Genomic DNA, 22352 nt, shown 5'->3' with positions numbered 1-22352 from the left:
CCTATTTGATATGAAGAACAGAGTATTACTATGTTAGTCTACAAATAGTCACTCTACATTTATTTATATTTCGTGTGCGTGCACAAAAGTACAAAACCGTCCTTAAATATTTACACTTCTGATTGGGCAAGAGTTAGTTTCCTGACTCTTGACCTTTGTAATGATAGCCCTCAACCAGTAACTATACTGACATTGTTATGTAACCTACAACCAAAACAAAACTTTAATCATGCCACTTTCACACAGATACAAGTTCAGCCAAGACCCACAGAATTTGACATTTAAGACCATTTTTGCGCAGGGTTTCAAAGAGATATTTTTATTATCTGCATCATTCGAATATCACAAACATCAGTAACTATACTTTCTTGCCAACTGTACAAAACTCCAGTGTCCAAGGGGCTATTTAGATATTGTTTCTGATCTGTCAATATTCATCGCATTCCTGATGGACTACTTGCCACCACGACAGGGACATCTGTTATTGGTTGTCGGCAGGTTACCGGTGGCAATCAGGTATTCAATTCCTTTGAACAGAGAGGAAAACAATAATCATAGCTCATCAATCATTTTGTCAAAGCTGACATTTTTCTTCTCGGACTTTCTGACATTGCTTTAAAACCTTAATAGTTTTGTCACTCACCGGCCAGCGCAGACTTGGAAGCCAGCATTGTAGTCAATGGCAACCTCGTTCATGACGTAGTCCTCACGGTTGTCGACGTAGTTATCGGATTGATCAGGACCGCCCACAAGACCTCCGTACAAGATCTGGGGGCTGGGACCAGAGGCGGTCAGCATGGCATCGCCACATTGCAAGGGTCTGTTTGGACACGATCTGCCGGACACAAAACCAAACAAATTCATTTTCTGTCTGAATTTTCATTTTCGCTTCTTTCCAGTGTCGTGATGTCGCTAAAAGAACCACCAAGGGCGCCACGTGAGGTCTTTTTTCAGGTTCATGGACCGCACGCGCACCACCTCACGTGCAAACACAACAGGACGAGCTGAATGACGTAAGCAGCAGGTACTTACGCCGCCCGGTGGTGGGGGTTGAGTGGGTACTTGTTGCCATAGCCAATCTCGAAGCTGAAGCAGCCCCCGTTGTGGTTGTTGTCGCCCAGCAGGTAGTTGATTTGCTCCACTGCCCACTTCCGGTATTGCGCAGTGTTGATGCCCAGCTGGGCCGCAGCAAGGGCGATGAAGGCTGTGTTCGCTGCATCACACAAAGAACAGTAAGAGCCACAATCTCCTCACGAATGTTATAGATTGTTTTATAAATAAGAGGATTAAGAAAAAACATGAAGGGAAATCGAAATGTTATAAAGACAGAAGAGAGACAATACTGTTAAACACTCATTTCTGCAGGTAAACAATGCTACTCTGGCGGTTCATCGTGCCTACCTGCGTATCTGCTGGCGCCCCACTTGTCTCTCCAGGCAAGTCCGCAAGGGTGTGTATGACACCTGTCCATTGGGTAGCCATGACTGCATGAAGCCCACGATGCTGCCTCTGTAGTTTTCATCTCTGGTGCTTTCGTAAAGCAAGACCTGAAATATGGAATGGTGAGGGAAACATTGCTGTAGGTTCAATGCAAGTCATCTCGAACTGGCTGACTTCTTGAAGAAGAAAGTAAACAGCACCATAGCTTGGAAGTGGCTCACCGTGACCAGAAGCGGAACCCAACCCTCTCCTTTCCCTGCCTTTACCTTTCCTTTAAGTGTCTAGCCACCTTCCCGACCAGATGGCTATCCAGCAATAGACTGCCTCATAAATGAGAGTACAATGCAAACCACCAGGGGCTTGGCATAAAAGTATGTACCTGGCAGGCAATTTTTTTGTCGTCCCAGGAGAAGGCCCAAGCCCAAGCGCTGTCATAGTAGGACCTGGCATCATTGATGTACTGCACGTTGTTGGTGGCGCGGTACAGCCACACAGCGCCCTCGCAAAGCTCGTCCCTTTGGCCGCTGGACCTGCAATAGTCAGTCTCGATCGTGAACAGTTCTTTTGAGCATCGTGAAAGATGTTAGAGACGAGAGTCGAAGACTTGATTCTCAGCTAAGAAACTAGCAGACAAAAAGATAACAAAAAAAAAAAAAAAAAAAAAAAAAATGAAGAAAGAGAAATGAAACTCAGTTTTAAGCTAATTGAAAAATAAGTTATATTTATATATATGACTTTCTAGCTTGCTTTGAGACCTACAAAGTTACTGGGTTTTTTTTTTCACCCTGTAATTTTCGCACTACACATTGCTCTAATCGTTTAGACGAGCGCTGAAAATGTCGTCTGCCCTTACGAGTAGAAAGGCGCAGCCCCTCCAAAGACACCGTTGAGTGTTTTGGCAAAAGCATACAGAGACTCTGCTGCTGTCAACAGTTTGGTGGCATAGGTCGTATCTGCAGACAGGGACAATTTAGGACTGTTACATTTTCCGAAAAAAAACATGTCTGATTCTTCTTAGCATGTCAATTAACAAATGGAATCCAATCAAGTCATCATGTTGTTTCAAAGTGCCAAGCTTTGTCATTTGTACAGTGGATGTTATTCCTATCAAGCATCATTATGGCGAAGGTGTGCCTCCTCTGTTCACCAATATCCTGCTATTCTGTTTCAGTGATCTGAGTCTTTGTTAGGAATCATAGTGAAAGCTTGAATAAAAAAAAGAAGAAAAAAATGCAAAAAAAAAAAATGTCCAATAAAACCCAGTGTTTACCTCCAGTGTCCCTAAAGACGATGGCCCCTAGGGCTAGAGCAGCTGCCCACTCGCCTGCGATGTCAGCTCCGGCCCCACCTGTCCTCACTTTGGTGCAAGGTCTGGCCATGGTCATGTCCTCTGGGCGTCCCCAGAAAGAGTGGTCGGCATTTCCATCACCGATCTGAACAGTAATGTTACAACGAAATATTGAAATTTTGTCTACAGGAAGAGTACAATAAATATTTTTCTCCAATAACTATTGATGGTAATTATTCTAACTCTACCAATTACTTTCTGAGTTATCAGGTTATATATGATGTGTCTACAAATGCATCTCCAGAATGAAAGGTGGTTTGTTCACCTTCTATTTTTCATTATCTTTACACAAACATAAAGAAAAACATTTGCACCATAGCAGACCGTGAACTCGTGCTAATCTTGCTCCCACATTCCTACCTGGACCACCAGTTCCTTAGTGACAGGGTTCCAGGCGTTCAGCATGTAGTCCAGCGCCCACCTGACCGTGTCGTACATCTTGTCCAGCTGACCGGTCCGTTCGTACCCGACCTTGAAGAGGCGAAGACCCCAGAGCAACACGTGAGTGGTGGAACCGAAAGGGAGGCCGAACTTGATGTGGTCTCCGGCTTTGGACAAACAAGCATCAAATAAATGATTATTAGATGAAAATAAATGGAACCTCTACTTAAATTATTTCGTTTCTTATTTTAAATTTGAATGTGCATGCATTTATTTTTTTTCATATAGAGATGCAACCAATTCTTCAAAATAATCAAAGAAAAAGATATGTCGATGTTGAACCAAATAAAATTTCTCAGTGTTACAAACTCCAGCCACGGTTCCCTTACCATCATACCATCCACCCACAACACAGTCGCTGAGGGCGGAGTCGCCTCTCCAAGGGATGGGGTTGTCAGCCGGCAGTTTGCCGGATCGCTGAGCATAGTAGAAAAGGATGGACTTTTCTCCAAGGCATCTCCATAATCCTTCTCAGTCGAGCCTCCTCCTGTCAAAGTCCATTTACCGGTAAGTTTCATTTGATTATGAAAATTATTAGAATTTTAAACTATTGTTGATGCGGATTATTACTGATAAGTAAAGACAAGTGAAGTTCTTTTCTCAGTTGGTACACTACTGTGTGCTGATCTTTAACAAACAAACAAACAAACAAACAAACAAACAAACAAACAAAAACAAACAAACAAAGAACATACAAAAAACAAAAACAAACAAAACAAAAACAAACCTAAACTTATGTGTTGAAAAACATTACTGAAGAAACCTGTCACCTGTGTTTGGAGCGGGTGTCCAGGGAGCCTCAGTGACGACTCCACCCGTATTGCTGCCGCAGCCCTCGATGGTGGCTGTTGCGTAAGGAACTATATCAGCATGGCCATGACCGTGACCTAGCAGGGTGAATGCCAAGGTCTCTCCTACATGCAGCACACCATTGTAGGATTTATTGCTTATGATGAACTCACGATTGTGCGATCCCTTCTCGGCATCCCCAGCCCAGACCTGTTACATAAGGGACAAGGTACAGTTAGTAAATTATGTCTGTACCTTGAGTATTTAAATATCTCAATAAATATCTGTTACTATTCAAATGATAAATGGGATTGCTTTTTTAAAGATGGTGGAGAAGCGTCAAAAAGATAATTAATGGCTAAAAACTAATACTACTCACAGGAAATATTTTATATTTATTTTTTGAGGATACAGATAGGGTCCAAAACTTCGATGCGCTAGATAGTCTGAATGAATAAGTTCATAAGTCGTATTTGAGAACACTTAAGATTTTAACAACAGCAAATTTCACAGCATTCACAAAATATGGTAAAAGTTATCCAGACAAGAAGTGCTTTTTTGAAAATATCAGTTTAGTTTATGTGAAATGACTAGTGATTTCACATTTATTAAAAAGAAAATTAATTGAGTGTTTAGAATTCTTGCCCACGATGTACTCTCACAATGTATTCATTCTCCAAACATTTCATGCTCACCTCAATGCTCTGCACCTCTTCATTGAACTCCAGGTGCACTCGCCAGCCAGTCAGCTCACATGCCACAGGTATTTCCACCTGCATCTGGAATCCACCCGCCCAGTGGTTCTGGGTGTAGATTATCACCGACGACGCCCGGTGATGAGCAGTGACAAACACAGCAGGATCATGCTGCATGAACATATGAAGCAGTCCTTGTTTATACAGCATTTAAAATGAGGACTTCTGTTGTTTTACAATAAACATCCTTCTTTACCCCTTTGTTTATTGTAATTAATGGCGTAGCGATACAAACCTGATTGATTGTTTCACTGTTTCAGAAACCACATAACGACCTGTAGTCAACTTTATTTTATATAGGACAGATAAGTTTCTTGCCGTATTTTGTCTATAATCTAAAGAAGAGATAAGAAACAAAAGACATGCCAAACCCTTTTGTTAAACTTATCTTTCACGAAAATAGCCAACTGGGGAGGATGCTTGTGGTTCTCAAGGGATGATGTAACTCGAGCTGATGCACTATTTTTGTTCGCACAAAAGCTGTCTGTCCGCTAATTGTTCTGTTTACGAAAAAAATTGGGTAAAGGGGACCAGTTTACTGTTTACTTGATAATGAATGTGTTTGCAAGTATTCTTTTCATTTTATTATTTATTAGCTGACACAATATTGCAGACATCCGATTTCAATACAAATAAAAACCATGTTCATCTCTCTTCTCTCCTTCTATCTCTTCGCTGTCCTTTTTTTCCGGATAGGATCCTACTTTTTTAAGTCTTGTACACCAGATGTCAGACATTTTAGGGCTAAGATAAACATTTGCCACTAGGTTGCAGCTTGGCCGTGGGTAACCCCTGGAGGTAGGAAGGAGAGAGTGAGTGAACACCTGATGATAAGAGCAAGCTACAGATGTTTTGATTGGGTGGCAGGTGTTCATGGCCAAGACTATATTTTAGCTCAACAGTGAGTATACACGTGCACATGACCTGTGCCCTCTGCTCATCCCCACGTTTGCAAGAGAGGACGTGTGTACTCACTAGCAACTTAAATTGCAGAGATAACAAACAAGTCTACCAAATCCATCACATTTTTTTCCACAGCTTGGAACCTTAAAGCCAGACAATGGGTACCACGACACCTGTAAACCTCAAGTGATGATAATGTGAATTAGTTTATCTACATACTATATGACTTTAAACAGTCACCATACCAAAAGTAAATGACAAAAGACGCAAAAAAGTATTTCTATTTCTGAAATAAAATCTGCATAGTCCACAAATGACTGGTTTGTTTATTTCGCTGTCACTATTTTTTCTAGTTGCTTCGATGGAGCAATGTCAATCGCTTTGCACCAGTAATGCTAATTTTTCCTCACATAGCACCCTTCCTGAGCAAGATGCTTTGCTGTAATAAAGCCTGAGCTGCTGGATCAGCTTTACACCCCAACTCTACCCGTCTTTCCGTCCCCCGCAACACCCCACCTACCCCAAAATATTCTCGCTTTCTACTTGAACGTGAGTGTTATATTTTACTTGCATCAGTTTTTTTTGTTTTTTCGTCAACACACACATACACACACACCATCCCTCTCTCTATATATATTTATGTATATAATATTGTACAGAAGTAACGGGCGTGTATGAGGAAATCGAGAAGTGAAGACGAACGAGTGTTCGTGATCTGTCTCTTATGTGATTTACTGGTAAACTGAAACAATACTATCTTGATTTAGCTTTTGTTTAAATTCTATGTAAAGAATATCTTACTCCACAATAATAATTGAAATCCAAGTATAAAAGTGTGGAATGCATTCAAACGTTCAACAAAGAAGCCAAAAGTAAGTTCATACTTTCTTTATTTTACTCTTTTTTCGTGTGTCGTACTCTTGAACAGATCACAAAATATCACAAATGTCAAATTCCATCATTATAACTTATAATATTCAGGAAGAGATGAACGAATCCTGTTTATGTTTTTGTCTGGTCGCAAGAAGAGTCCCTGCTTCTGAACATCCTACTTGCTGGTGCAGGGACATTTGTTGTTTGTGGTAGGATAGTTATTTGTACCAATGAGATGAACAATGCCTAGGAAACAATAAGGAAAAAATGTAGAACCCATTTTACAACAACATCAACAGCGGAAACAACATCAACAATAATAATAATAACAACAACATAATAATAATAATAAATTAAAATAATAATAGGTCTTTTATTTTATTGTCAGTTTTAGTTGTTTTTTTAAACAAATTGTTAGAGTTACTGTTACTATTTCTCATGTACTCCTAGCTGAAGGCAGGATACCAGATTTCAAAACCAGAAGATAAGAACAAAGTCTACAAAGACATGAACTTATCCCTCACCTGCAAGCGCCGACTGGAAGCCTGCGTTGTAGTCAAGGGCAACCTCGTTCATGACGTAGTCTTGGCGACTGTCGTTGTAGTTGTCGGACTGATCAGGACCACCCACAAGCCCTCCGTACAGGATCTGGGGGCTGGGACCAGGAGCGTTCGCCCTGTCACCTCCACACGGCTGAGGCATGTCGGGACAGGACCTTCCAGGGCAAAAATTGAGCAACATTTCCTTTATGCAAAGATACATTTATTGGGCTTTCTCTGCTGAGCTGGTGTTTCATTCACCGTGACTGATGTTATCTGGCCAAGCAGTGATGAATCTTAAAGGGTCTGGTTTGTCTAATTTGTTTCTAATAACTGGGGAAAGTTTAGTGGATTATTTTATTTCACTTTTACTCTTTTTATATAAGTTTGAAGTACGTCCAAGCAAATTTGGAATCAGGACAACTACTCACGATGCTCGGTGGTGGGGGCTTCTGGGAAATTTGCTACCATAGCCAATCTCAAAGCTGAAACAGCCACCATCGTGATGGTTGTCTCCCAGCAGGTAGTTGATCTGCTCGACACCCCATTTCCGGTACTCGGCAGAGTTTATACCTGCTTCAGCAGCAGCAATTGCAATAAAAGCCGCGTTGCCTGAAATTGAACCAAGAAAGGTTTTTGATAAGAGACAAAAAAGCATCGTGTTTACCGGGAATAGAAACTTCAACGAAAACACACACCTACACGGTGAAATGATGCAGTGGATTCAGCGTATCGGTTCTTATAGGGATACAGCTGATAAAATCAGCATTAAATGAAGATCGTAGCATCAAACTGTGACAGAAATTCCTCTGCAAACTGTCTTTGTTAAAAGTTCTAATGAATATGAACTGCTGTGAGATATGAGTTAAGATGGACTATCTACACACATTCATAAAGTGAACTGTACTGACCAGCTAATCTGTTTGAGCCCCACTTGTCCCTCCAGGCAAGTCCACATGGTGTGTAGGGCACTTCACCTCCAGGCATCCATGTCTGCATGAAAGCCTTCGATGTCTACTCTGTAGGTGTTATCCTTCGTGGTTTCGTACAGCAACACCTGAAGGAACAGAACATATAGTCTCATGGAGCAAACATCACTGAACGACCATACATTACAAGCTGCTTTTGATCAGGATTGTGAATTTTTTCTCAACACCTTAGACATTATTTTTCATTAGTGTGTGAATGATTTTATAAGTACGGTAATTCTAAAGTATGATTTATAAATTTCTCAACTAATTACTTTATAAAATCAGACTCATCTTAACACTTGAGACATTTTCTCCAAAGTGGGTCTAAGGGTTTTCCGAAATTTTCTTTGGGTGTGGTTACTGTACTTGGGAGAAAAAGTAACAGGAATACGATGATTTTAAACAATGAACTTTCCTTGAGTCGGTCCCAGCTAACGGTATCCAAGAAGTTTTCCACAAGAGTAAACACTAGTCTTTACATGACCTGCTCTTTACAATTGCGCCCACGATAAATAAAATATTTGTGGTCGACAGATAAAAAGTTGCAAGTCTGCTGCCAGTTTTTCTCACGGCAATTTCAGCTGAGAGACTTTCAAGCAGTCCAAAGATGTTGGTGTGAGTACCTACCTGGCATGCTATCTTCTTATCGTCCCAGGAGAGACCCCACGCCCATTCATCTTCAAAGTAGGACTTTGCTTGACTCAAGTACTGCTGGTTGTTGGTCGCCCGGTAAAGCCACACGCCGCCCTCGCAAAGCTCGTCCTTAAAGCCAGTGGACCTGCAAGATGGAACACAGTCCCAGTCATTCTTTGGCACAGTGCACGGCTCATGTTGTAAAGTCCCTTCACCTTACTGTCGGCAATATTGGACAAAATGTAATCTAAAACTGGAGTCTGAAGGTGTAAATTTTTCCTGAGACCAAATAAATTGTAATGGTCTTGACTATGTAAGTCTTACCTTCAAATATTTTCTGCCTAAGCGTGAATTAATTGTGAATCGTATTAAATAGTTGTACACCCCATAGATATACATAATATAGTCATTTTCTTGGTTGCTTCCAACTTTTAACAAACTCTGTCAAAATAATCGAGATACTTTATGACACGAATTAAGAATCAAAGGTTCGGAACATCCGCGCACCCGAAAGGTGACATTAATCTTGAGTTTAAGAAAGATTTACAATAAAATACCCGTAGAAAGGTGCAGAACCATTAAAGACCCCATGCTGACTTTTGGCAAAGGAGTACAAAGATTCAGCAGCCGTCAACAACTGGGAGGCGTAGGACGAATCTTCAAGACAGGCAAGTTTCGAATGCTTCTTTAAGACAGTTTATTGTTGTGACGAAAAATGTAACAACATAATTATCAATTATTTCTTCGTCTACTTTTAAATGATTAATAGACAGATGGCTGGCTGAGAATGACTGAACTGGCATAAGGTGAACAATTGTTGTGGTCTATTTCAAACATAGGCTCTCGTTTCAGACATCAGTACATAGGTTGCAATCTCAAACAGAGAATATAATCTCATTACAGATACCAGTCGATACATTTCCATCACAGGCATCGGTGTAAATGTTTCTAACTCAGTTGTCTGTCTGTCGCGTTCTAAGTGTTTTAATCTTCCATATTTCAGGATATTACATTTTTCTACTAGGACATCAGTCTGTCAACAGACATTAGTAAAAGCATATTTTTCACCAACTACTCTGTCAAGAGTCTTTTTAAGACCAGTTCTTACCCTTGTCCTTAAAGACAATGGACCCTGCAGCCAGCGCCGCGGCCCACTCGCCTGCGATGTCCGCCCCACCATCCTGAGGATTCCTTACTTTGAGGCAAGGTCGGTTCATGGTCATGTCCTCTGGACGACCCCAGAACGAGTGGTCTGCATTGCCATCCCCAATCTATTGTGGTAGAGTTGAAAACAAAGACTTTTTTCTGTCAATGACCAAAATGACCATAAGTTATTATTATTATTTAAATATCACGAAACATTCACTTTTTCAAGCTTTTTTCTTACCTTTAATTGATAACATTCATGTCATGTTAATCGTGTCATAACTTGAGGTTCAGCAAAGAAAACCTCACCTGTACCACCAGTTCCTTTGTGGAAGGGTTCCAGGCCTTGAGCATGTAGTCCAAACCCCACTTGATCATATCGTACATGTTGTCCAGCTGGTTAGTTCGCTGGTACCCGTCCTTAAAGAGCTGAAGTCCCCACAGCAAGATGTGAGTAGCAGCTCCGAAAGGAAGTCCGAACTTCACGTGGTCCCCAGCTACCCAAGAGTAAGAATGTAGGTTTAAACTTGTGCTTTAAGAATTACTATAGCTTTTCTTGTGGTCTCAAATGATTAGGCATACATTTAAAGTATCTTTAAAAACATCTTTTAATTTTTTTTCTTATGGTGAATGCAGCTTCAAACAATTATATGTTTTCAGGCATGGCATTCACTCAAAACAATTTTCAATATTTGTATAAGTCTTTTGGGGCTTTTATCTATAGCTTGAGATCTGCATATTTTTGCAGGTTCTGAATGATAGCATTGATGAGTGTCTTCTTATTAGGGTTGATTTGTCTTATTTATCTTAAAGGGTTGATTTCACTAGTGCTGACTCTGCATAAGGCTAATCAGTCTGGTAACCTCACTGTTGTAGTAAAGGGAGAAATGAGAGATATTCCTTATCTCAGAGTCAGCATTTTTGTAAAGACTTCTGCCTATTTCCTTTGCATGGCTGCTTTACCTTTCCCAACATTCTAATGATAAGGTAACCATTCCACATATGGGTGATCTTAGGAAATCGGCTGCCTCGTATGGGTATCGAACTGACTATAGTATTCGCTCTTTGGGATTTGGAAGCTGTTGGTTTCACTATTAAAGTATCCACCTTTTCGAATCGCGAACCTGCAAGATCCGTTGCTTACAAATTTTCAAGACAAATTACAAAAATATTAGCAGGAAAATAAACAAACAAAACTAAGAGTTTTCTAGAACAATTTTGATGTATTTATTTTAGCTGCTTTGACACTAACCATCATACCATCCGCCAACAACGCAGTCTCCGAGGGCCGAGTCGCCCCGCCAGTGGATGGGGTTGTTTGCTGGCAGTTTGCCGGACCGCTGGGCGTCGTAGAAGAGAATGGACTTGGCCAAGGCATCGCCGTAGTCTTTACCTCCCGCAGATCCTCCACCTGGTACATGTCCATCATGTATACAATTACTAAATATTATAGATACCTGCAGTAGCGCTAGGGAGTGCAATCAAACATTTAGTACGGTTGCAATACAAATAATGATGTTTTGTCCAACAGCACTCATTGTCACCCAAATACGATTGTCAGTTAATCGTGGATAATAATTTTTTTCCGATAGAAGTCAATACCAAGAAAATAAGGTGTCACCTGAACTGGGAGCCACCGTCCATTGAGTCTGCGTGTTGCCCCCACTCCCACTCGAGCCACTGTCACCACCACAGCCTTCAATAGTGGCTTCGATAGATGGGTTGCTGTCGCCGCTGGTGCGAGCAACCAGTGAGAATGAGAGAGTGTCTCCTGTGTGTTGTACAGCGTCGTACTCTTTGTTTGTTATGATGTACTCACGAGAGCTCGACCCTTGCTCAGCGGTACCAGCCCACACCTGTTGCATGAGAAAACATTTTGTTTGTTTGTATTGTATGCACACCTTCCAGCCTCTATCACTGTTTTACCCAAGCATTCTTCAGTCTCGAGGATCTCGGTTAAAGCTTGAGTTTACCTCAATTGTGTTCACATCCTCGCTAAAGGTAAGATGCACTTTCCAGCTGGTCAGCTCGCAGGTCACAGGTATTTCAACCTGCAACTGGAATCCACCTGCCCAGTGGCTTTGGGGATGAAGTGTCACCGACGACACGCCGACGACCAACAGCGGTAACAGCAGCAAATTCATGCTGCACAGACTGGCGAACACACCAGCGAATTAAAACTATGTTAGTTATCCAAGAGTGAAACAATCTTACCGGCGCCTTAATTTAGCCTCCAGTAATTGAGTCATCTATAGATGTTGAAAAATAACCCCCAAAACATGTAAATAAGAAATTGCTTTTTATTTTTTTAAAAAAGTTCTTCCTGCAAAATATCTATATACGTATATATTCCTGCTTATACCAACCTGAAGGATTGTCGCTAAGTTTCAGATACTTCCTTCGACAATGTGAGAACCCAGTCACCAGCTCTCTGATTTATAAGGCTGATGAACTATTTTTGTACATTTGTTGTATTAACCTTCAACTAGAGATAAAGAAACAAAAAAAAAAAAAAAAAGGCTTAGTATGTCTTTTTTCGAACCTTATCTTTAAGCAGCGAAATAGATACTTTCAGGCAACTCTGAGAAGAATGTACTATTTACTAATTGTTGTTATTATTATTATTTATAAACCAGCTGCACTTTGACCTCAACAGGTGCTGGGAGGACATACTGAGAAATGCGAACTACGTTAATGGCCGTTATGACACCAAGTAGTCAAAACTACGAGTATTTGCACGCACGCACGTACACACACATACGTAATAACAGTAAAAAGATAAGTAAGACACAGAAACCTCACCTGAGCTCTAAGATAGACTCACTCTGCCTTGATTTTTCGTTGTCTTCAGTACTCTTTAAAACTTAAGAATGCATTGCTAGGTCCTTATGACATCCAACTTTTTCACAAAATGCTTTAATCTCTATCATGTTTCCCTTATTTTTAGTAAGAATATCTGGAAGCCATGCTGATAAGACAGAAAGAAATAAAGTTGCAGAATAAGGCTGGAGAACATAGACAATGGAAAAGATAAAGAGAGCGTGTAGAATTTTGTGTTGGCAAATAAATATTGGAATGATATTTACATTATCTGCATTTTTAAAATACTTGTCTATACATTATGGTAAAATAAAGTACTAGACTGGTCTTAGGAAAGCCAACCATCGATTTGTCTTTAGCAGACATTTTAATTCACTGCTGCCGTTAAGAAGATAAAGACTCAATATTAAAAATCTTCTGGCGACGTATCACAATAAGACGTCTGTTCAGAAAAAAATTGTAAGAATTAATGTATAGAATGATATTTAATGATACATCGACTCAAAGATACAGTTAAGACACACCCTTTCTTATCTTGTTTCATGACTACTCTACTGGTGCACGGTCAGTTTTGCTACCTTTTTTTTTGTGGCCCATGCTTTTCTTTTAGTGGGTCACAAGGATAACAATGAAAGACTTGTCGAATTCTTCTTCCCCACCCCACCACCACCTCTCTCTCTCTAGCGTACGCACGTGCTCGCATGTCATTGTCTTTTTATCGGCGGGGGTGCGAACGGCGCTTAAAACTGATGCAAATTTATGTCCTCATGAAATTTGGAAGAAATATTTTTGTGTCTATATTAGCTTAATCAGTATATGTTTGCTTGGTATATGTTGCAGAGTTTTAATTTGATATATTTTTTTCATTCCAATATGTAGAAATGGAAAAAAATACAAGTGCAAAACATGAGAAATTTTGATAAACATAATTTGAGAGGACACTCATAAGAAAGACGGGTGGGGAAGGGAAAAAATCACCGCAATTTTTATTTCCTTCATACAAATGCTCTGTGAGTGATAGTCACCCGAGCAACGCCGGGTACCCTGGGTAATAAACTATAATTCGACACCACTACACGCGGCCACCGCACAAGCACAGCAGTAGACAGCAGAGAGTAATGAGGCTTTAAATGGCTTTTGTATGAAACATTTGATCACGAACTTGTTTTACTGAATTGCTGGCAGACGACTTTCTTTTTCCCAGTTAACTCCTAAAACGAGGCATTAGGCTACAAAGCTTCCGGTATATTCATTCTTTGTTTATGCTCGCCGAGACTAACAGCGGATCACTTTGCAAGACTCTAAGCGTTGGTCTCGGCAGACATCTATCCACCTAAACACGTCCTAGATTTGTAGGGTAGGTTTCGATGGTGTATAAACTTTGTAGAGCAAAAATACTACCAAAAGAATCTCACAGAGTATGCTATAATATTGTAACACATACACACACTAAGTTTAAATAATTATTCGCATGTTTATCTGGCCCTCTCCCAATAGTTCGAAACTAAATGCAGAGCTGGAAAAGGATAAGCCATAGTTCAACAGACTATAATCATTGTTGTGCTAATAAAATTCATTAAATTAATTTTATATATATTTCAATCTGATGTCCCAAAATATTCCCAACAATAAAAGTTAGACTGCATGTTTACATTTAATTCGAAACTAATATAACTACAATAGTAGTTCTATTGCGTAAAATGATGGAGAAGCTTTCGAGGTCACTTATTTAGTAATCTAGTGATTATTTTAAACCAGAACACTGAAAGCAGTCTTTTTAAACGCAGCCGGCCCCTTGTGGGCACAGGCTGCGAAAGGAGGTGAGAATATTTTTAGTCGACTTGTAAAAAATGGCAAGCAACTCTTGAAGTCGGTTCTGCGTAATGACGGCCAGCAGTCCAAGGGCGCGGATCTACCAAAACAAACATGGAACCTGAAAACGAAAGCAGTAGAGGCAAACAAGAAACCATCAAAACTAGTGGGTGATTTCGTCTCTAAATATGCAAAGAAAACGCTGGCTTCTGAATTTCGACGTCAGACTGCCTTTCGCTTGATCAGTAGACCTAACTGTAGGAATGTTCCCACTTTCGGTTTTGTCACTTTGTCGCTTGGTGCATCACTGGCCAAGAAGACAGACAACGAAGATGCATTCTCAGCTGGCATTCGGGTAAGATCTGATCTTAGCTCATGTGGAAAGTACGAAATTGAACCCAAAAATGTGCAAATGTAATATCGATAACCTTTACATTAATTGGCAACTAATAGTGCATGGTTTTAACATTTCAGTGTGGGTTGTTGGGAGTGGTGAAAGTTGTGAGAAGAAATTTCAATAAATTATTAGCCTTTACATAATATAATAGTAATATGTAGTCGGACATTACAATGCATTTAAGGAAAGTAAAGGGATGCAGATCATAAGCAGTCATTCTATGACCTTTTTTTTTTTCAGGAACTGTTTCATTTGTACACACCAAAGATAGCATTAATGCAGTCTCAGCAGGAGCTGTCACTTGAGTCATTAGAGCTAGGTCAACTGATTGGCAAGGGATGTAATGCAGCTGTTTATGAAGCCAGACCCACGAATATTGCAGGTTCCCAAGGTAATGACTATCAAATTTTTCCGATTACCTGCAGCAACATTTAAGGTAATACTATTGTGAAAATTGTCACTCTTAGTCTGAAGCATTGGAATCTTAATACTTAAGAAAGAAGGTAGCTCACAAGACAGAAGGTACAATTTCTGGCAACTTTTGGCCTCCTTCATTATAGCACATCTTATCAAGATAGATTTTGAGAGCAGTGTAAACATGACAGTCCACATAACTGTACCTATACTTGACATCTCTCCACCAGTTTTTCACACCTTTTCTGTAATGTTTCGAACACTACTTATCTCCCATGCATGGTATCTTGCCAGATCCCCTTCTTCCCACATATTGTAGCAGAACAAATTTCTTCTATCCTCCTTTTTTTTATAAAATGTAAATAATTTTTTTGAATAAATGTTTTGAAAGAATGCTACATATTTCTATTATTATTATTATTTCTTTTAGTTTTAATGAAAATATCTTGTCCAGAAGAAGCAACTGCTGGAGGCAATGTGGAAGATCCAATCCAGAAGTAAATTCTCCTACTACAAAAGAGTATCCTCTTGCTGTCAAGATGATGTTCAACTACAGTGTGGCCTCAGATGCAGAACAGATCAGATCAGCTATGGCGCGTGAAACAGTTCCTTCCCAGTGTTGTCCAGTGAATGCCATTGCAAACGAAAAGTGAGTGGTGGACATATATATTTAGGAGAAAGGATTGAAGAGAAAAATCAAAGCCCAGTAAGAAAAATTGTAAAATAATGAATAGGAATAGCTTGGATGTAGGCAAAAGGCTACTGCTTTTATATTTTTCTTTGACTTTTGCTCCCAACAGAGACCAAGCCAAAACAAAGCTACTACCACTTCATCCAAACATAGTGATCATGCCAGGGTATTTTGTCGACCAGACACCATATCTTTCAGGAGGTGCTGACGCTTACCCAGCTGCCTTGCCAAGTCGTCTGCATGAAGGGGGATTTGGGAGGAATTCAACCATGTTTCTGGTCATGAAAAAGTAAGCTTACCATTTTTGAAAGTAATTTAGTATCAGAAAACATATTTGTTTATTATCAGCTATGTGAAATACTGTGCATTATTTTAATTGCTGCTTATTTATTGCTGAATTGTAGCGTTTGACTTTGTTGGCCTAAACTGACTGGCATCAGCTAAAATCATAAAGATATCACAAAACATGTTATTACTTGATTTATTTCAAAAGCTCGGGGTCAATGTTCAGTCATTTGTTCTTTGACTGGCACTGGTCATTGGAGGAAACATGAATAGACATGGCAGTAGACAAAACCTGAACAACCAGTCCACTGCTTTCTGTTTGTAAGCCAGTCTTCCTCTGGTCATTGCAGCATCAACCTTCTGATCCTTATGTGGTTACTGATTGGGAAGCTGCAATGGATGAGGGTTGCTTGCACATATTTAAAGCTCTCTATCTCTGAACTGTACTCTGTTGTTGTAGATATTGACTTTGCTGTTGCTAGTGATAGTGACTTTCCTCTTGTAAGACTGATCTCCATTTCCTATGCATTATAACTGTACTGTCAGTCAGTCTATATTGGTAAGATCTTTCAGTTCTTTGCTGGTGTCTGTGTCATTTTTAGAGTGTATGCTGCAAAAATCTGCAAATCAGAATATCAGTCTTTTGACCCCTTTCTGTAGGCTGGTAGATCTGCAGTTTTGCTGGTTCCTGTCTCGGTTTTTTGAAGGATTTCCGTATTTTTCTTTATCTGGAAGTTGTACAGGTAGTCACAATATCCTGTCTGTCAATTAGGTACTGAAAAGTTTTGAGACAAAGAAGACTGAGGTCTTGTGTTGACCTGTCTTGGTGAGGGTCTTTAGTAATTGGTTGTATACTTTTACCATGTGTCAATTTAGTAAGAGGCAAAAATTGGTGAAATAACTAATAATCATTATTGGGAACCTTGGATATAGACATTACAAACAAACCAAAAGTGCGTAATCTATTATAATTAAGACACTTGAGTCAAAGACATTTTATTTAAGTTTTCTTTTCTGTCTATTCTAGGTACTCTATGACATTAAGAGAGTTTCTGGAAGAGAATGATATTAGTATGGCGACCAGATGTGTTCTGTTCACTCAGTTACTTGAAGGTGTCCAGCACTTGCATCAGCATGCCATTTCTCATCGAGATATGAAAAGTGACAACATTCTGGTTGATGTCTCCAATGGCAAGGGTCAGTAAATGCAAAAATTAAGTTATTAATGACTTTGGTTATTTTATTTTTCAAACATGAGTAGGTAGCGGCAGTCGCCTGATGGTGGATAGAGAAACACACAAAACCCCCTTAAATATAGTGTTTTGAAACTGCTTTTTGGTACATTATACCTGTTTCGTTGTGAGAAAAATACTTGAAATTAAGTTTGGACTTCCCACTGCCATATTTTGTATTTTATTTATGCATTTTACCTTTGACACTTACATGCTTTCTTATGGTTGCCATTTTTTACAAAGCAAAAACAGTTTCACTGGAAAATTCCACACAACATGCTGATTTTGCCAGATGTAGAATTGAGAAACAGCTGATGAAAAAGCAGAAAGATCACACAATTTGTTGTTATTTTTATTTATTTATTTTTTTTTAATCATCTTTGTGTTAGGGGTTAGGAGAAAATTTTTTTTTTTAAAATATGGTAAACTTTGACATGGGTTCATGGAAAATCTGTTGAAAATAACAATTGTTTGTCATTTATGTTCAGAAGGTTTGTTTTTCATTGAATAAACTGGTACTAGAACTTTACAACTACTTGTGATGACCGTCTCACCAGCTATTCAAAGTTGAGTGCCACTGCAGTCTTGCCACTCTGAAAGTTCAACATGGCTGATAATGCTGGCCTTAGCCATAGATATGTATTTACAGATCTCTGCCTGAATGATAAGGTTGCCGATAGGGACAGTGTTTTTGCAGTGGCATAAATAATGTTGATCTTTCAGAAAAGATCAATTACAACCATCGTAAGCGCAGTTTATGCAAATAAGCTTTTTAAGGAAGAGAAATTGATTCCATCCATAGCACAATAAGACTAGGTTTATTTCATAACCATGGAACATGTATCACAGGTAGACCAGATGAAAGATTTTTTATTTTGGTAGCTAATATTATGAGCTGGTAATCATATACGACAATAGAAGAAAACTTTATGTAGCATATATGAAATAGGTTTGACTTTGACATTTGTGTACAAGCCATACATTATTTAACGAATATATCCACGTGTCACACCAATAGTGATTTTTTTAAATGTATCGTCTGCTGTAGGCTTCACTGTACAGTTAGCACTATTTCAGTCATGATGTGCTGTTATTTGAAACATAGATGGCTTATATTTATTCCGTGCAGAACAATCAGAAATGTGGCTTTCCTCATATAATCTATAGATCTGTGATAAATAAGCTTACTAATATTTGTTTTGAGTTTATGATTTAACACACAGGATCAGTTTTTGTTTAAGGGCCTTCCTTAATTAAAGTTAAATGACTTGTAAATTGCTTTTAAAAATAGTATGAGCCAAAATTTCTTATGGCTGTATAACCAACTATAATTCTTACATATACATTTAATGATGAGATTTAGATTTCTTTCCTGGACATGGTATTGAGTAAATTAGTGAATGTTTTGAATTTCATTTATATCTATTCTCTTCCTGTAAATTTTGGGTAAATGTTTTATAATAGATTTACAACCTATCAATAGTTTACATACCACTGAACAATCCTGCTGTAACTAATGTAATTTAAAAGATAAAGATGTTTCTAACAATGTGTTAATTCCATGTTTTTCCACCTAGCAAAGTAAAAATTATCAAACTTTAAGACTACAGATCAAAAACAAATTGAGCACTAGTATTTGCACTGTCTGTTGATTTTATCATTTTGGATGTGTACTAGAGCATTTCTCTTTGTTTTTGAAGCCTTCAACTATTCTCTAGAAGTGAAGTCACATAGGCAAAATGTTTCATTTTGGCTGATTTTGGATCATTTGTTTAAGGTTAAATGATAATCCTGATTGTTGATTTTGCTTGTCTTAACTTAGAGCTGCCTATAGTTGCAGCATGTTACATTGTTACCTTCTCTTGTCTTAAAAAAGCATGCAAAGTTGCTAAATAATTCTCCAAATATGATGAATACACAACTTCAAACCTTTGAAGTAGTATGTCTCTGCTTCTAGAAATGATAGAGCTGTTTCTTTTCCATACACATCAAAGTAGCACATGTTTCTAAGTGATACGCAGGAAATAAAATTTTGACTGTCGCTACCTAATCCAAGAATTAAAATAAATCGTAAATTATTGCTTATTTGTCCGTGAGACAGATCAACCATGGCTAGCAATCTGTGATTTTGGGTGTTGCCTTATGGAATCTGAGCATGGCTTCCAAATACCTTATACCACTGGAGAGGTCAGCAAAGGGGGAAACTCTGCTTTGATGGCACCAGAAATAAAGTGCGCAAACCCGGGGAAACATAGTGTACTTGACTACAGCAAGGCGGACCTGTGGGCAGCAGGAGCACTGGCGTATGAAATTTTTGGGCTGGAAAACCCTTTCTACGGCAAGGAACACAAATTAGACAGTCGTACATATCAAGAAAAGGATTTGCCTAAACTACCAGGTATACCTAATTTACGTGAAGTGCAGTTAGAAGTTCCTATTTTAACACCGCAGAATATAAGAGAAGAAAAGAAATATTCATTAAGTGCTCTGTTCATGTCTAAGGTATAGGAATCTGTATATCATGCATTCACTGCCAAATGCCTTCTAAACTTGCGTAAGAGCGACCAAATAGTACTAAATATATTAGCTTCAGACTTAGGATTTTTGGTTTACTTTTTTTTTTAATAGCCAGGTTTATTTTGTCTGTTTAGGTTTTATTATTATGTTGGATTATCTGATCATGTTACGTTTATGCTGTTATTCTTACTCAGAGTTTTTGTAGTAAATGCTCAGAATCTCTGTCTCTTGTGTGCTTGTTTTAAACTAGTTCTTTGTTGTTGGTTAATGATTTCCTTATTGATCTCTGTTGAAGTTCATGATCTTGTTTATGTTTACAGATGAGGTTCCCCTACTTGTGAAAGACCTGGTTTACAGTATGCTGAAGAGAGATTCCAGCAAGGTAATTCTGTTTTAGTGCTCTTCACATTGCAGTCACTTCCTGGTTTTACTCTTGCAAATAGTTTCTACTCGCAAGGGTACCTGGTGTTGCCTAGAATTTGATTAGATTTGATTTGGTGATTCCCATACTTTTCCTGCGAGCAATTCCAAGGGAGATCATACCACATATGGTCCCGAATCTCATGCAAACTCCCTGATTTATTGTAAAATTTCATTAGTCCCTTTGTTTGAGCTAACCTTAGTAACTGACATGCATAGCATCAGTACATTGAAATGGTACAACTGTTACAAAAATGTGATGCATGTCATCGAGTACTTCTGCTGTTATCTAACATGTCTGTGCCTTAGATGCCTCAAGCTTAATACACTAAAAATGTTACCTTGACATTTGATTTTCATGATATAACCTGAGTTTTAAAAAAAATCATTAAAAGTGTGAACAGTAGGATAGCAGGACAACTTAAATTTAAAATTGTTTTTAGAATTGAACTTTTCCAGATTCTTGCTGATAAAATAATAAATTGTGTTTTTTGCATCCCTGATAATTATTTTCATGAAGAACTTTTGTGCTGGCAAGAAATACTATACATTAGTTTACAATTTTACTTTTATAAATTAATTAAATTTTAAGTATGTATATAATAATAAAACATTCCTTCTGGTTACCCAGGAAATATGTTCCTGGTTCACAGTACATAATATATAAACACCTTTTCTTTCTTCATAACAGCGCCCAACACCAACCTTAGCCGCAACCATCATGCAGCTTCATCTTTGGGGTGCTGTTTACCTTGAAAGCATTCGTAGCTTGCCTAAACAGAGTATCAAGCACCTGAAATGGTGGCTGGAGCAGTTTGTTGTGCAAACAATGTGCCAACTCGTTTTTCCAAATTCTGTGGCCAGTGTAGAGTTATGGCTGAAGCATACCTTTCTGTGTCGTATTACTCTACAGGACTTGCTGCTTGTCTGTGAAGACCAACAGTGATAAAGCATTGTTTCCATTTGTGATAAAAGACTGTTTTGTAGATAAAATATTTAGGACTGTAATAATCTTAACTGTAATGAGCTTTCTTTTTAAATGCATATTTACTGTAGGACACAATTTTCATGCTTTCCGGTGTTGGTGTAGAAAGACTGTGTTGTCAGGCACAAACTATTATTTTTCAGAAAATAAAGCAATCTTTCCTTTTACTCTTTGTAGGGTTTTATTCACAGTGTATGCTTTTTAGAAATGTTTAATCAGGATTCCCTGCATCTTATGTGATAACTTTTTTAACAAGGCTTTGAATGTGTAATTTATCTATTACGGCAGTTATAAAGTTTGGTATCAGGTATTCTCCCAGGCAGTCAAAATTTGAGCAGTTACAACTAAGTCTAAAGTTTATGTTGTTAAAAAGGGTTAGGTTCACAAGTTCAATAATTATGGATTTTTGGACAAATTAAAAGTTTGCATAGGTTACTTCCAAACTGTGCTTGTGGTTTCGGTATGTGGACTGGACAGATGAAGTTTACCTTGAAAAAAGTCAGGAAAGTCGGTATTTTGATTTTTGTCAAAGTAGTATGGACCGTGTTTATAGGGAATGTGAACTTTTAGAGGGGAGAATGTTTTTAGCACATGAAAGGCTTTAGGACTTGGATTGCCTAAGAATGATTGTGTGTTGAAACCAATGGTATTTTTGCATAGTGTTGCTTTTGCATAGACAGTGACTAAGGTTTCATGCCAACCATAATCAAGATCTAATGGGTCAATGTAATAAAATTAATGAAAAGTTAACCTTAGGTATAAGTAATGATAATGTTGTAAAGCAGTCATCTTTATTTAAAAGTATAGGCAAGCATTTCAGAAGCATTTCAACTTCATAAGCAAGAATAAAAATGCCTTTGAAGGATCATAAATCGTTTTTGAATTTCCTGTTTATCTTCTGAAGTGTTGTTAAAATGGGTGCTGTACATAACATTAAAAAT

General features: G+C 38.6%; 2 protein-coding genes and 1 pseudogene across 2 annotated transcripts; 1 reads left to right on the top strand and 2 right to left on the bottom strand.

Annotated features, from left to right (window-relative positions):
• Positions 1-298: 298 nt before the first annotated feature.
• On the bottom strand, positions 299-4890 carry LOC112557689 (annotated as a pseudogene).
• Positions 4891-6549: 1659 nt separating this feature from the next.
• Positions 6550-12664, bottom strand: LOC112557954 (endoglucanase A-like). Its single transcript, XM_025228122.1, is given in 13 exon segments — positions 6550-6795; positions 7074-7264; positions 7520-7700; positions 8000-8090; positions 8092-8145; positions 8687-8837; positions 9250-9349; positions 9801-9963; positions 10148-10335; positions 11091-11249; positions 11460-11694; positions 11812-11992; positions 12641-12664. Coding segments are annotated over 12 exon segments (1755 nt in total). The 5' UTR covers positions 11983-11992; positions 12641-12664; the 3' UTR covers positions 6550-6724.
• A 1666-nt stretch (positions 12665-14330) lies between these two features.
• LOC112556854 (serine/threonine-protein kinase PINK1, mitochondrial-like) lies at positions 14331-22283 on the top strand. Its single transcript, XM_025226248.1, has 8 exons — positions 14331-14825; positions 15108-15258; positions 15736-15930; positions 16082-16261; positions 17285-17454; positions 19591-19887; positions 20327-20388; positions 21118-22283. Exons 3-8 carry the CDS (start codon positions 15821-15823, stop codon positions 21370-21372), a joined length of 1074 nt encoding a protein of 357 aa, XP_025082033.1. The 5' UTR covers positions 14331-14825; positions 15108-15258; positions 15736-15820; the 3' UTR covers positions 21373-22283.
• The last annotated feature ends 69 nt before the right edge of the window (positions 22284-22352 follow it).

This window comes from Pomacea canaliculata, linkage group LG2 (assembly GCF_003073045.1).
Source record: "Pomacea canaliculata isolate SZHN2017 linkage group LG2, ASM307304v1, whole genome shotgun sequence".
NCBI lineage: Eukaryota > Metazoa > Mollusca > Gastropoda > Architaenioglossa > Ampullariidae > Pomacea > Pomacea canaliculata.
This window is presented reverse-complemented; position numbering and strand designations above follow the sequence as displayed.

Coding starts and splice junctions, on each gene's coding strand:
- LOC112556854 (XM_025226248.1), top strand. CDS start 15,821: ATGATGTTCAACTACAGTGTGGCCTCAGATGCAGAACAGATCAGATCA. Junction 19,888..20,326: donor GGATTTGCCTAAACTACCAG/GTATACCTAATT, acceptor TTATGTTTACAG/ATGAGGTTCCCCTACTTGTG. Junction 20,389..21,117: donor TGAAGAGAGATTCCAGCAAG/GTAATTCTGTTT, acceptor TCTTCATAACAG/CGCCCAACACCAACCTTAGC.